The following is a 14,460-nucleotide window of genomic DNA, read 5'->3' as shown; positions in this document are numbered from 1 at the left end:
CCTGTTCCTGAGCACCCCTCTAGGAGGTATCTGCGTGGTGAAGAAATCCGTGTGGGCGCTCAGCGTAAAGCCTTGAGCATCCATTTATGGGTGCCAGCGTGCTCCCCGCGGGAGCGTGACACTTCTCCCTCAAGGGCTGACCTGCTGCTTTTCTGGAGACAGTGGGCAGAAGAGAGAGGGCAGCGCCCTTTTTCCGTGCTCCTCTAATTGGGCAGCGCAGTGCTCCTCCACCAAAGCTCTGCTTAGCCCTGGAGCGCTCACACCCAGCTGTGCCTGACCTCCCGTAACCTCGCTGTTTGTACCGTGGGTCCCTGCAGAATTCCCTCCGTCCTGATCCTCTTGGACTTCGTCCCTAGCAAAAAAAATCCTGCTCGGGCTTCTCAGAATTAGCACGCATTACCCTAACTCAGAACTGCCATTTCCTGGGAAGTTCTGACACTGTAAAGCTTGTTTGTTCTTTTTTTTTTTTTTCCCCTCTTTAATCAGAATTAAATAGTTTATTTTTAAAATTTCCTATGAGGACACTGTGTCCCAGATTTTGATTTTAGAAATGTTTTGCTCTGGGATTTCTGAATTTTCATTTTGAATTACGTGCTTTTAAAGTTCTTATGCTTACTGCTGATTTGCTAAGTAAACACTAGTAGTAGATCACAGTACGTATATTATATAAGAAAACACAGTAGGCAGTTGTGGGTTTTTTTAATCGATAAGATCAGCTGCTACTTAATATGGACTGAAACATCTTATCTTATTCTGTAGAACAGGAAGTCCTTTGTTTGCAATATAATGAAAGTTTGGCAGTGCCATTACAACACCCAGGAATGACTTCCATCTAAGAAAGCAAGTAACGTTTTGTTCTGCAGCACAATGTGATTCATCTTAATCATCTAAAAAATGATGTAATATTTCACCACTACTGTCATGTTAGGGCAAGGCAGTAAATGATGTATGAGGGATAAAAAGCTTTAAGATAAAATACATACAATTTGGAAGTTCTGAAATAAAGCTTCTGGACTGCCAGAAACAAAGCTGTTCTAAGTAGCCTTGGCAGGAACTCTTTATCAAAATCAATGCTCTTTCCAAAACCAAACAGATCTATTGCTAAGAGATTCTCTTCTTGACAATATGTTTGGTGTTTTTTTTGCTATCTGTCTCCCTGTGCCAGCGAGGGCACTGACTGTTGGTTATGCCTCTTTGCACTGTGAGTACAGAAGACGCGGAGCTTTCTTACTAGGACTTAAATCCAAGTCGCTGCAGTGGAAGTCCTAAAAACCTCCTTTGCAGGAGCTGCCCTTGCCTGGCTCCCACACAGGCATGTGCTGTTCAAACAGCTGCTTCTGCGCTGCCCCTCACACAGGGAGAGGACAGCACGCTCTGCCTGCTGGGCCAGCCCCAGCTCCCTCCCGCAGTGGCAAACAGAGTCATACCTCTCTCTTTTTCGAGGTGCTGCCCAAACAAGCAACACAAATGTCTTCCAAAGAACTACAAGATGGCCTGAGCAGGGGAGCATCGTGCACAGGACCGGGAGGCTGCAAAACTGAGGGATCCAATGTGTCCTTTCCTGCCGTGCTTTGCATCATGATTTGGTGCCCAGTGGGTGGCTCTTTGCTGCCCCGGTGGAGGAAAATGTTTCTGGGGCTGGCTCAGCAGTCAGCGCTGCAGGTAATGGTGGGAAGCGACAGGCCAGGGAACCAAACTGGAGCCTGGCTCGCCGCGTAGGTGAAAACTTTCAAATCCATGCAGCTGTTGTGCCATACAGTTAAAACAACCTGACACTGTAGCAGCAGCTTGCTTGTTTGTTTTAAGCAAATGTTTGGTTTGAGAATAGCATCCAGGGTGGAAGAGCAGGTCTGGGCTGTGGTGTGGCAAAGGACTGCAGTGGCAACGCAATCATTTCTCATGGCAGCCCATACACAAGCCAGGCAGCAGTAGTTTTAGTAGATGTAAAGTATGCCAGCAGAGAAGCGTGAGACAGTTAGCACTATGTTGCCAAAACTAGTCTGCTTTTGGCAAGATGTAGCTGCCACGTTCACCCCGCTGTACCGGTTTAAAGACTTTGTATTTTTCTTAGTGGTACCAGTGATAAGAAACCCATACGTATCAGGGAAGGCTAAGCTGTCCAGAAGTCAGAAATAAAAATGCTGACAGCTTTGTTGTGAACATAGAGATGGAAAGAGGAGTCTAAGTTCTTGAGTTAGTGTAGAACAGGCGGGTTTTGTGAGCTGGTTTCTGCTGTGCAGCCTAACGGCTGTTACTGCTGCAAAGATCTGGGAGCAGCGTGTGAGTGAAGGCAGGGTATGGGGGCACCATCTGGAACCACGCCACTGAAATAGCACTGGCCGAGTTCCCATGGTTGTGCTCATCTGAATTGCATTTCCACAAGGCAACAGATGTCCCCGCTTGCACCAGTTCAGAGCTAGATTGAGGGTTGGAGAACGGAGGAATTCTTTGTTCCCTAAGCAAAGCTCTGGGTTTAGCTATGTCCAAATTGATTCTTTATGCAAGAATGAAAATGCCTTTGCCTGTTCTCCATCTGTATTCTCTGTGCCATTTTTGATGTGTCCGGATTTATACTGAAAGCGGTTTTGGAAAGGCCAGGCAGAAAGGCTGCAGTCCAGGAGACATCACAACTCAGTGCATGGCACTAGAAGGTACAGGGAACCCCCAGCATGATGAAGGCAGCAAGAATTTTGCCTATGAGCAGGGAACTGGTGATTCATTAGCAGGGAAGCCTGAGGAGAATTGGCCCATGTTTAAAAGTACAAAATAAAAAAGGGTGATCCTGTTTGTGGCAGCAGGGGGAGGCTCAGTGGATGTATCTGGCCATTTTGAAAGGGTGATTCAGCTGCATTTTGGAGCTCGTAGGGGCTGTTACGGGCTGTGTACTTCTGAGTAGGACAGAGGAGGATTTGAGAGGGGCTGTGTCCTTCTGTCACTGCTGGCTGACCTGCAGAAGATGCAGGGCTGAAAGCCAGACAGTGGTGACCAGAGAAGCCTACCAATGAGGGGAGGAGGCCAAGGAGGAACAGGACCAGGGGAATCTTCTGTGGGAGCGTGATGCTTTCAAAGCCAGGGAGCAGAGCAGCTGACGGGTACCTGCAGTGTGTGGCAGAGCCCTTTGGAGGGGCAGGGAAATGTGGACCAAGTGCTGGCAGGTAGGAAGAGGGAATGAGCCGAGGGCTAGGGAGCTGCCGAGGCAGCAGGGAACGCTGACAGCAGCGACAGGAACCGTGCGGTGGAGAAGTGTCAGGGCCGATCGTAGGATAGCTTCAAGGAGATGGTCCTGGTACAAACAGGGAGGTTTCAAACCAAGATGCAGGAGTGCCAGGAACACTGTGTACAATTCTGTCAGGAAAAAAAACCACTCGCACAGGAGCAGGTGCAGAACAGGGCTCGGAGGATGAGTAAGGGACAGAAAGCTCAGCAGATGAGGGAAAACTGAAAGAGATCAGTTTGTTTTGCCTAGCAAAACAAAGACCAAGAGAGGAATGTGATGTCTCTCTGTAAACACTTCATTGCAAAGTAAATACTAGAGGGGAAGAAAAGGTCTTTGTAATAAAGATCAATGCTGGCACAAGGACAAATTGGTACAAATTTGCTATTAATAAACTTAGTCTGGAAATTAGATTTTCAGCCACTAGAGGAGTGAGATTCTGGAGCAGTCTCTCAAAAGGAAAAAATGGAGACCAAAGGAGCTTTGTAAAGGGGCCTGCAGGAGCAAAGGGAGGGTAAATTAAATCCCTGACATGGTCTCCTGTTCTATACGTGTTGGTGCTATAGGCAGCCTAGGCGGGAGCGCAGGCTGCAGCAGAGGGTGGAACCAGCAGTCACAGCCCTAATTACGAGCTGACAGCTAAGTTCGAAGTCAGCTGCAGGGCAAGGGGAGCTTCAGGATAGCCGAGCTATGCAGAGAGCCAGCTTTGGCAGTATCATAGTGTTCAAGTAAAGACTTCACCAAATTGGCTATGGGTAGAGCCTTTTGACAGCGCCTTTTAGAGCCCAAGCCTGCTCAGTAGGACTCTGTTGTAAACTTTCCCTCCCCAGTTCCCAGCTGCTGCCATTTTCTGCTCCATCCTGGCACAGATCTGCATTGGCTGTAGGAAGGTAGTTTTGTCTCTGTGTCCATTATTCCTTACATCCCGTATCTGTGTGTATTTCCTTTCATAACATATTAGGATATGTTTTAGGACATATTTCGAGACTGCGTCCAATTTTGTTGGAAGTTTCCCAAGATAGCCTTTTGGCATGAAATTTTAGAAGGAAGCTCTGTAGAGCTGCCTTTGTCAGAGGAGATGCTAGGATCCTTTTGCAAACCTTCTTGTTGGGTTTTGCTTGGAAGTGTGGGGAAATGTTTGGGCTAAGAGAAAATGAGGTCATTTCCTGAAAGTATTTTCAAAGCTATTTCACTCCCCTGGGTTGGAGCTGAGGAATGCTCACCTATAGGACAAGCTGAAGTTTTCAGGTTAGAGAATGAGAAGAAAATGCAAGTAGTAGGAAGCCAAAAACCAACCAACGAAACCAGAAACTTCCACTCTTAGTGGTGGTATACAGAAAGATATTTCTAGAAACAACAACTCTTTGGAATTGGGATAAAGAATGCAAGAAGAAAGCAATAATTAGATGTCTCTGTACAGAAAGATGAGTGAAAGAAGGGGTGGTAGAGCACACAGAGCAAATGTCTTTTTCAGCTCTTACTGAGACAGGAGCATTCAGGACAAAGAGACAACTTACTTCCCATTCCTTCTGGCTGCAGATCTGGACAGCGTCAGAGTGATGGGAGAAAGCTGTAGGAGCACTATTGCCTATCTGAAAAAAAATAATAATCTGTTTCTCCTTTGAAATTTGCCACAGTATCCATGGTGTAGCTCTGCTGAGTTTGCTTTTGTGTAGCATTTTTCTCTTACTAATAGACTTTATTTTCTTGTTCCCCAGCATGATCCTGGCTTGGCAGTAAAACTAACGTTGGAAAGTTGCCATTAATGGATGGAGTCAATGCATTGCAGGGCTATGATGAATATAATTCCATTTCCCAGAACAGGCTCGTATCTGATGATGTGGCCGGTCTCTCTTGCTTCCAGCTCATTAAAGCACATGGTCCTTGCATTTTCAAGTGGTCACAGGACCAGCAGGGAATTTTGGTAGGGAGAAGGGAAATTGTGAGGGACTGACACCAGTGTGACCTAACAGTTGGTAAAGGTTCTAGTTCTCTGCCACCCAACTTGACACCTGTAGTCCTTCTGCAGAGCCTTGAGCTCTTAGCTTACTTCTTTTCAGTGTTTTTGGACCACTTTGCCTTGCTTATGGTGAAGTTTATTGTCCGGGGCACGTGCTGATTTATCTTGTTTTTGTATTCTTCTTTTGGTGCACAGAAATGGTGTGATTGAAGGCAGGCCTCAGGGACACACGACCCGCAGTTGCTCTGGGGGATGTTCCTCCCCATTTGACCTGACAAGTCAAGAGAGACAGGACGGAATTCTGGTGTTTTCTACTAGAAATAAAGGACGAAAAGTTGCTCAAGACCGTATTTGAACGGTAGAAATGAATGTAGAAATGGGAGCAATCTTACCCTTACTGCTCACAGCACTATCTTCCAGTATTACTAAAACAGCAAGCCACATTCAATGATCAAAAAAAAATGTTATTGAAGGATTGGCACAATAAGCAAAGAATTATCAGCTGAAGGTTGTCAATTGTAGTTTGCTTGGTTTCCAGAAATTAAAAGCTGTAGTTGGATCCTGTGAGACCTAAATCTGTAGTCTGCAGGAAACAGGGATTTTCTTTCTCTTCTTTTTTCTGTAATATCTGCTAATGGAGTTAGACACTCCTTATTCTGTAAAGATAAAAATTTTGTGCTGTTTGTTGTCCAAACAATGCTCAGCTACAGCAAGAGTATCTCTCTTCTAAGCTGTCTGAGAATGTTTGCCTGAGCATTAGGGAGGCATCTGGAAGAAGTCTACCTACATGCTGAGTAGCTCACAATCTTTTCTTTAGGTGAATAGAAGAGATTAATACAACAAATGCTGCTCATTGAGAGCATGAAAGCTTCAAGAAAACATAACTAAGATGAATCCCTCTTCTTCTAAGAACTTCCACCAATTCTCTTATACTCTGTCAATTCTCTTATACTCTGTCAATTTGACATAGGGAGTATAGGGGAGAGTGAAAACAATTCTGTACCCTTTTGTTTTTTTTCCTTCCCCTGCCACTCCATTCTTCCTCTTCTTTCCCTCACAACTTAATTGAAACCAAATAAGGTGTTTGATAACCGTTGTACTGCTTTAATTCCTTTTCTTTCTAAATCTATTAGTTAACGTAAGAAATGTTTGCACATTGAGGAGCTAGTCTGTATGATATTAGTTCCAGCAAAACAGCAATAATGGAAAGGGCTCAAGTCTCATTTGCCTTCCTTTTTTGTCACTATTACTCCAAACCAGCACAATGCATGTCATTACATTGTACATAAAAGAGGACAAAGAATTCTGAAAATTTTGTAGTTGTAAGCTTGTGAGGTTTTGCCCTGACTGCACACTCAGTTTTTAAACTCTTTTGCAAAATGTTTGAGCTTAAACTGTGGGTCCAAGTGTGTGTGTATTCCTGTAAATCACATTGCTAATCTGTCTGTTGTGATCGTTCCAGAACAGCGATGCCTTAAAATAATGGAACTGTTTGGAAAGTGTCATTTGTGTCATTGGCTGTGTCATTTTAGCCTGTGTCACAGCCATTTTTCCTATCTGCTGCGTGTGCAAGTGAGCTGCAAAATCATCTTTATTTCGAGTTGCCCAACCAAGGGCTGCCCCACGGACGTGGGAGTTGTACAACCAAACAGTAGGTGTCAAACCCCACCCTCAATCAGATGGAGAAGCAGACATCCATGGAGCAATGCAGGCAAACTTCTCCGATAAGAAAATGAAGTTGAACAATACTCACTAGTTAGCAAAGAGAGCTGGATTGTGAGAAACGTCAGGTGCTTCTTCTGATCAGGAGTGCTTTTTCCACACACAAGTGCGGTCATACTTGTCACACTCAGCATGTCCCTCAAAGTGATTTCATTCTTTCCACTTATCTGTGCCAGCACTGAGGGTCGTTATAGAGAGGTGGCTTCTGAACCTGTTCAGCTCTCATTGCATTAGCTTCAGGCTGGCAATAGGTAGCATAGGGTGGAGGATGTGACTCCCACAGCATGTGCGTAAATTCAGACTGAAGAAACTGGTTGAGTTTGGAACATGTTGCACAAGAGGTATCGAAAAACCTAGCTAGAATTTCCCTGTAACGTGAATGCTCCTATTCATGGTTGTCAAGATTTTTCCATTAAAAGGATAAAATCCCTGCGCCAAATAATGGAAGGTCTTTACCTGAGACGTAAGATTCTCTGCTTGTGGCTCGCTGAGGGCATTGGAACAGCACTAATATAACAGCCGTGCCGTCTCCTGTCCTAACCTCCTAGCACCCGTTCCCGTCTCTACAATTAGCTTGGCAGCTGGGGTTCTTCTTCGTGCTGGTGCGGCATGTTCACTTACACTGAGCCCGTTTCCTGCTGCCGTTAGCCTAAAAGGTTAAGGACTAAAAGGAGCTCTGCCTTCATCCGTGAGGCATGAGGAGCCCGGGGTCGCTCCTGCCTCGCAGGATTCCAGCACCTGATGGACTGGACCTTGCGGCCTTCCTTGAAGGACAAGCGAGCTACGGGAAACTTATAAATACCCTTCTGTATGGTGGACAGGGAGCGTGGCAGGACAGAACTTGGTGCATCCCTGTGGCTTGGTTCAGATTCAAGGGATGCAGGCCTCTTCTTGAACCAAGTCAATTGTAGTGGGTGCAAAATACGATGCTGCAGCACTGCTTTGTCTAGAAGTGTTTGAACGGGCAAATCTTTGCTGCTTGGATATAGAAGGGCCTCCCATGCTCAGAAATACTCCATCGGCGGTTGCAGTCTCGTTGTAAGGATGCAACAGATCAGTTAGGCAGATGGCATTAGCGAATAGATTAAAAAAACAAAGAAGGTGGTCTGCAGGAAGGGGGGTCTAGCCCCATCTTTCCCTCTTCATACTGTCTTCTACAGTCTTTGTAGGAGACCATATGGAGCTCACTCAGTGATTAGCCAAGAATCCAGTTACTGAAGTGGATTTAATTTTGAACGTCCACTTCTCTAGCTAGGATTACGGACAGTGCCACTTCCATTTAACATTTTGCCCAGGGGAAGCCAGGGATGCCATCCCTGTCAGTGCCCAAGGCCAGGCTGGATGGGGCTGGGGGCAGCCTGGGCTGCTGGGAGGGGTCCCTGCCTATGGCAGGGGCTGGGATTAGATGGTCTTTAAGGTCTCTTCCACCTCAAAGCATTCTGTGATTAACATCGAAATGCAAGGCAGCCTGCATTGTATACTGTCTGCTGCCCAAAGGTTAGATTGAAATGCAGCTGATGAGGCAGGGAACAGGAGGACAGGATGCTGGCGTGAAGCTGAAGTCTGTGCTCAAGGCAGCAATGCCAGGAAATCTCTAGGGGAGGAAGGAAGCTAGCTGACATCCTGCAATGCCCTGAGAGAAACCTGTACGTGTCGGGAGCTGCACTGCCCTCAGTGCTGGCTGTCCTGTCCGGTCATGCTCTCGTGTGCTGCTGTTGGCCAGGAGGAGCAATGCTGAACCCCTGCAGGCGGTGAGATGTTCGCCCTTCATTTTCTGTTCGGTTTGCTGTTGCTGGAACATGAGACAGGTTTGTTGTGCAGCCCACGTAAGGCACATTTTGACCACCTTAGAGCTTCACCATGCTTGTGCCATTCGAATTGACACCTGCTGGAAGCATTTGAAAGGCAGCACGCAGAACGACCTCTACGCAACCTTGGTCGACAACACGGCTGTAACTTTCCACCTGAAATCCTGATGCTGCTGGGAGGAGTTAGCGGCAGCGTGTCTCATGGCAAGTGAGTCACGACCTGCCTGTTGCTTGCCCAACTGTAATAAAATCTCTGCAAAGAGGGCTTTGGAGGATCACCTGCTCTGATCATACTGGCTCACGTGGGTGCTTGTTTCCAACCTCTTCTCTCTGCTGGCAAGCACCTTATTTGAAGTCAGCTGCTCGCATCCTGTCCGTGGGCTTTTCAGTGTGACACTGGCACAAGGATCTCCAAGAGCTGTATTTACATTCGGGCATAGGTTTAGGAGTGTCATGTAGTTTGGGGTTTGTTTATTTTCATTCTCTGAAGCGACAACAAAACCAATGACCGGGTTATTTGGAAGTGTTGTATTTCTGAAGTGGCTGTTGGGTTCTGCCACTGCTCCGTGCTGGGGATGGATGAGCTCCGTGAGCTCTGTGGAGCATTTAAGTGGCTGCGTCAGTGACTGGGGGACACCTGTGACAAGTGACCTTCCTGCCTGGCCAGCGAGGGCTGCTGAGTGCTGTGCTGCTTCGTGTGGGTGTCCCTCAGAACCAGACAGCAGCGACTCAGAGGCTTGTCCCCTCCTGAGAGCAGGCAGAGCAGCTCGGGCACTGGTCTCCCTGCAGCAGTGTTCTTCACGCGCCTGGCGGAGTGAAGGTGTCTCAGTGTGGGAATGAATTACTGTTGTGTCTGTTTGGCCTCCTTTCCTCACTGACAGAGTAGCAGAGAGGCCCTGTGCCACAAGAACGAAGCAAATTGATTGGTTCTGATCAGCATGACAGCAATGATGAGGCTGTGACACGTGCTGAAAAACTGTGGTAGGGCTGTGTTAGCTGCGCACCGATTCCAAATGGTAGCACTGTTTGTTCCCAGGCAGGTGAGGAAGGGAGAAGTGGAGAGTTGTGCTTAATATTCATTTCGGTGTTGCAGTTAATTGCAGAGTTCTCTGAAATGTGAATATATTCCCTTTCCTAGTGTTTCCACCTCTGTTAAGCGAAAATGTGTGAAATCATTGGTTTCCCAACTGCATACAAAAGCATAAGAAATGGGAAAAATAACCATAGTCCCTAAAAATGCTGGGGGAGAAAATTATTTTTCACAAATTGCAAATATTTGATTTGACTAAAAAGGCCATTCTTCACAGTAACATTCTGCTTTTTTTATTATTATTATTATTATTTTAAAACTGGGATTGGATATTTTTTCTGATTTGTAGCTTGACTGCTGCGTTATGCATTGTGCTAACTAGAACGCGGCTCTTGCGGCTTAGACCCATCAGCACCCTGCTTATCTGCATGTAATACCTGCTCCTCAGCCTGGTTCAGGCTTGCAGTGGGCATTTATGTTTGTTAGATAGCTGAGATGAGCTTTTTATTCTTCTTGATGCAATAAGAGGTATAGAAAAGGAGGGAGAGTGTATGGAAGTAACAATATGCTCGAGTACGGCTTTATAAATAACAAAAAATTGTACAAGGATGACAGTGGTCTGCTCTACAGCGGGCATGAAAATGGGCATTGTGACAGCTTTGGGAAAGGAAAAGTGGCTGCAGAAGAAAGCAAGCAAGGATTGTATGGGAACGTGACTGATTTTACTGCTGTGGCAGTGGAGTGGTGACATAAACTGCCGTTCTGTTTCTTTGAACAACACTGCTGGGTTTTAAGAGACGAGTATGGTTTGCTTAGTGCTTGAAACCTGGGACTACCCATCTACCTCAGACAGCTGTGCTGAAATGAGGGCCTCGGAGCTGCTTAGTTCCAATTAAATATCGCAGCCCCGTAAAACTGGGCAGAGTCATTCTTGTGCTAAGTGAGCAGTGCTGTGACTCAGCATCGCTCCCGAACGCAGTCCTTGCTTGGCTTGGCAGTGGTTTAATTGCGTTGCCTGAAAGATGGGCTGTGATGTAAAACCAAGAGGACTTGGCGTCACATCTGTTTTCAAGGAAAAGGCCTCTTCGTGCTGCAGGCTGCGTCATGTTCAACGGCATTCATGCTCGGGTGCCCAGCAGTGAAGCTGCTCCCGGTGAGTGAGCCAGCCATGGCCGAGCTGCTCCTCTCCTTGTGCCAGCGCCTGCCCCGTGCTCACGTTTCCCCAGAGGTGTCCGTAGCTGGGCCTGGCATCACGGTGGTTACCCGAGGCTCTGTTCCACCACCAGGCATGTCTGCAGGGTGTGCGTGAAAGAGGGAAGTGAGGAAAAGCAAAGCGCCCCAGCAGTGCCTGGCTTGTAGCAGTGCCATGGTGCAGAAGGCACTGACTGTACCTGCACAGCCTGTCTGTGTGCCAGCCAGCGGCAGCCACGGCTCTGAGCAGGGGGAGGCTGCTCCTCGCCATGCCTGGGGAGGTGCCAAGTACAGTTTGTCCTCTTAGGATTTGGTCAGGGCCAGAATGAGGGGGAAGCGAAAGCTGGGAGTGCTGCTTCCAAAAGCGGCGTGCTTCCTTCTTCATGTCTCATCAGCAAGGTTCTCACCGTTGGTGGCAACAGTTCGTGGTTCCCCCTGAGGTCCTGCAAGGCCAGGAGCTGCTGCCTCACCCAGGAGCAAGGCTTCACTGCTCCTTCCTCGAGGAAGAAGCAAGGAAAGTGGCCTGGCTTTCGGAGTGGGGCAGTGGCCATTATCCAGATCACACAGCAAATTCGTACCCCTGCTCAGGAGGCTTTATGAGCTCTACAGAAACACAGAAGCAGGCAGTGAGCAAAGAGCTGCTGCAAATGTGTGCACCTGCTGTGGAGAACAGAGTCAAAATGGGATTAAATATATATGTAAAATGTATTATTTTTTTTTTGACTAACAGGACAAGTAGATCAAGCCCTTTGCATTTGATCCTTGAAGGGACAGCAGAAGGAATTTGGTGGAGACAGAATGCAAGCCTAGGCACCTGACAAACGCTGGGTCTTCCAGCAGAGCAGGCTGGGCATTAACACGAGTGCTATAGTCAGATCCATGTTGGATGCGTCCTTCTCTCACCGTTTACCTCTAAAGTCCCTGTTCTGAGGATTTCAGTTAGGTGTCTGCTTTTATAGGAAGCAAAGGCTGCTGTTGGATTGCTCTTCTGCTCATTAGTCTTGTGAAGAATTAGAAAAAGTAAAAAAATAAAAATAAAAAATCTGAAAGAAGACATTCCTGAAGAGTGAAATTACCTATTTTTATTTTTATTTTGCTTTCTTTAAAACAGTTTCAGTGGTGTGAATGGAGCCAAAGTGGTGTGCAGGCCTGGGCAGAATTATCCATGGGCTGTGAACTTCAGTCAAGGTAAGTCACTTCTGTGCTTGGAGATCTCTGTGCAACCTGGGCCTTGGAATAGGCCCAGATAACAGCACGATAACAGCAGGAAACCTGCCCTGCTGGGGTGAGAATGACTCTTTAATGTCTTTTCTATTCTGATGGGCCCAGCAGGCCTAGGGTTACCTTGGGGTACTAACCCAGTGAAACGAGGCTTGGGGCAAGCTCTGGCTGGTGGAGATTGCTGAGACTGTTCTGAATGTGGTGCGGTGGGTTCACAGCTCCTGCCCCACGTGCTGCCCTCTGAGTTGGGGCGTGCTGGAAGGGGACTCCTGGGACTGCCATACAAATAAGGGGATGTCACACAGGGCAGGAGGGTAGAGATGCCCAAGGCTCTTCCATTCCCTTACCCTGCGTGCCAGAGGAGATGCCTTTGGCTGATGTCTCTTGCTTTGTTCTGTGTCTGTGTTTTTTATAACTGGTTTAGTGAGCACGCATCCCTCAGAGTTTTTTCCTGTTGTTATGACAATGAAGTAAAGAGTTGTGGATAAAATGCAGCTGTTCCATTCAAAGCACTATTTCTGTGCACAGGACAACTTGAGGCAGCAGCACAGTGTCACAAAACCCACAAAATACTGGTACTATAGTATAATTTCAGTTGAACAGCAGTTGTTGCTAACTGCTGGCTCTTCAACCACGCAAACACAACCAACAAGTAGTTAAAAAAAAATCCAACTGAAAGCTGAAAAGAGTTTTAAAAGCATACATATGTGATTGGCTAGGATTATGACTGTTTTTCTGTTTGTTGTTGTTTTTCTGAGAAAAGAATCAATTTACATTTAGTGAATCTGTTTCCTCACCTTGTTTCTCAAAATTTAACAAATTCTGTGTGCATGTGTGAATTTCCAAAATGAAAGTGTAATGCTCACTTGAGGATGCAGTTCATACCTTGAAGCTGTAATAGCCCGGCAGTCTTGGGTAGCTTGTGAACAGTGGCATAAATAGGTCATGAACAAAAATTAAGAAGCTGCAGCTCACAAGGCTGCAGAGCTCCGCGTGAGCCGGATGGGTTGCTGTGTGACAAGCTGAAGAAATGGGCCTTCTGGCCTTAGCCTAACTTCTCAGGATTAGTTAGTGAATACTCCTTAAAGAGGCTTCCTCTTCTTGGAAGTTAGACGTTTCACGTTGAGACTTAATTCAGTTAACGTTAAGTAATTTTAAAGGAGGAAAGGACTGTTACTGTCTGTGCGGAAAGCTAGAAGTACAGCTAGAGCAGAAACAGTCACGTCTCCTAAGGGCTGTGTGCTGTGGCTCAATAAGTTCCCACAAAACCCACCTTTTCTCATTAATGGCTCTTTTTTCCCTGACTTCTCCTTCCTGAAAGCTTGGGTAAGTAGGAGACTGCGGCACATCTCGAAGTTTTTCAGGCCCAGTTTCTCAGAAGAGAACAAGACATGCTGCAGAAAGAAGGGTAAAAGCTCTTGGATTTTCTCAAAGAGGCGTTCCCTTATGGCAAGCGTGTTCACACCACCTCCTCCATGACCGCTCACAAATTGCGAAGCCCAACACAATGAAGGGAGCCTAACATGGCACTGAAGCCAGCTGCCTTTCTCCTGGATGAGGTGTCAGGGATCTAGAAAAAAGATCTGCACAGGCTGGTATTTTAATCCGGGCAATTGCACAGGATTCCAGAATGTCAGCAGTGTTTTATTCCTGGAGATGGCTGTGATCTATAACTAACTCTTGGTGGGTGGTGGAAAAGGCAACGTGCTTTGTGATTTTGTGGTGAGTTGGACCAGTGGTGAAAACAGCCCCTGGAGTCTTTCAGAGGAACAGCACAGCGAATAAGGCTCTATCATAAGTAACTGGCTAACCTGACTTCAAGCGGTGGTTGATTGCTAAACCCAGGCTGTCATCACAGCCTCAGATTTGGGGGGTGTTGCGTTTTTTAAGGCTTTGGCACAGCGTTATTTGTTTTATCTCAGGTAAGAGAGGTTAAGAGAGACACAAATGACATAAGCGTTCCTCGTGGTGCTTATAACTGAAAGTTTCCAATAGGTAGGAACAGTCCTGAGTACTATTATTTCATATACAGCTAGAAGAGTGTAGAGCTTTCTTCGTGGGCACTGGTACTGCCACATTCGTCCAGCTCCAAGTCACCCTGCAGCAAAGCACTGAGTACAGGACCATACACTGAAATCACTTTTAAACTGGAGGCAACACAAAATAAGAGCTGCTTGTTCAGCACTGCGTCATGGAGAGAACATGTGGCAACATTTTCTCAGAACTCATGTTGGCTTAAGTGGTATCAAAGAGGAATTCAGCCTGTGGCTATAACCTGTGCCAGGGGTTCCCAGACTCGTGTTGCTGTAACGCA

At 46.7% G+C, this 14,460-nt stretch overlaps 1 protein-coding gene across 3 annotated transcripts in view; it reads left to right on the top strand.

The window, feature by feature from the left end:
• LOC311442295 (uncharacterized protein) overlaps positions 1-14,460 on the top strand; it is a 62,586-nt gene that overhangs the window by 8,461 nt on the left and 39,665 nt on the right. For 2 of the 3 annotated variants that reach the window (XR_014696548.1, XM_084531317.1), the window contains one exon: positions 12,037-12,113. Coding sequence is in view for 2 of the 3 variants with exons in the window: in XM_084531317.1 (XP_084387443.1) it covers positions 12,037-12,113 (77 nt within the window). In the remaining variant the exon portion in view is untranslated. Of the gene's footprint in view, positions 1-1,443; positions 1,663-12,036; positions 12,114-14,460 lie in introns of all 3 variants that reach the window. The other variant, XM_084531316.1, reaches the window with a different exon arrangement.

The sequence above is a fragment of the Aythya ferina genome, assembly GCF_964211825.1.
Source record: "Aythya ferina genome assembly, chromosome: 10".
Classification (NCBI taxonomy): Eukaryota; Metazoa; Chordata; class Aves; order Anseriformes; family Anatidae; genus Aythya; species Aythya ferina.
Note: the sequence above shows the minus strand (reverse complement) of the source record. Positions and strands in the feature narration are given on the sequence as shown.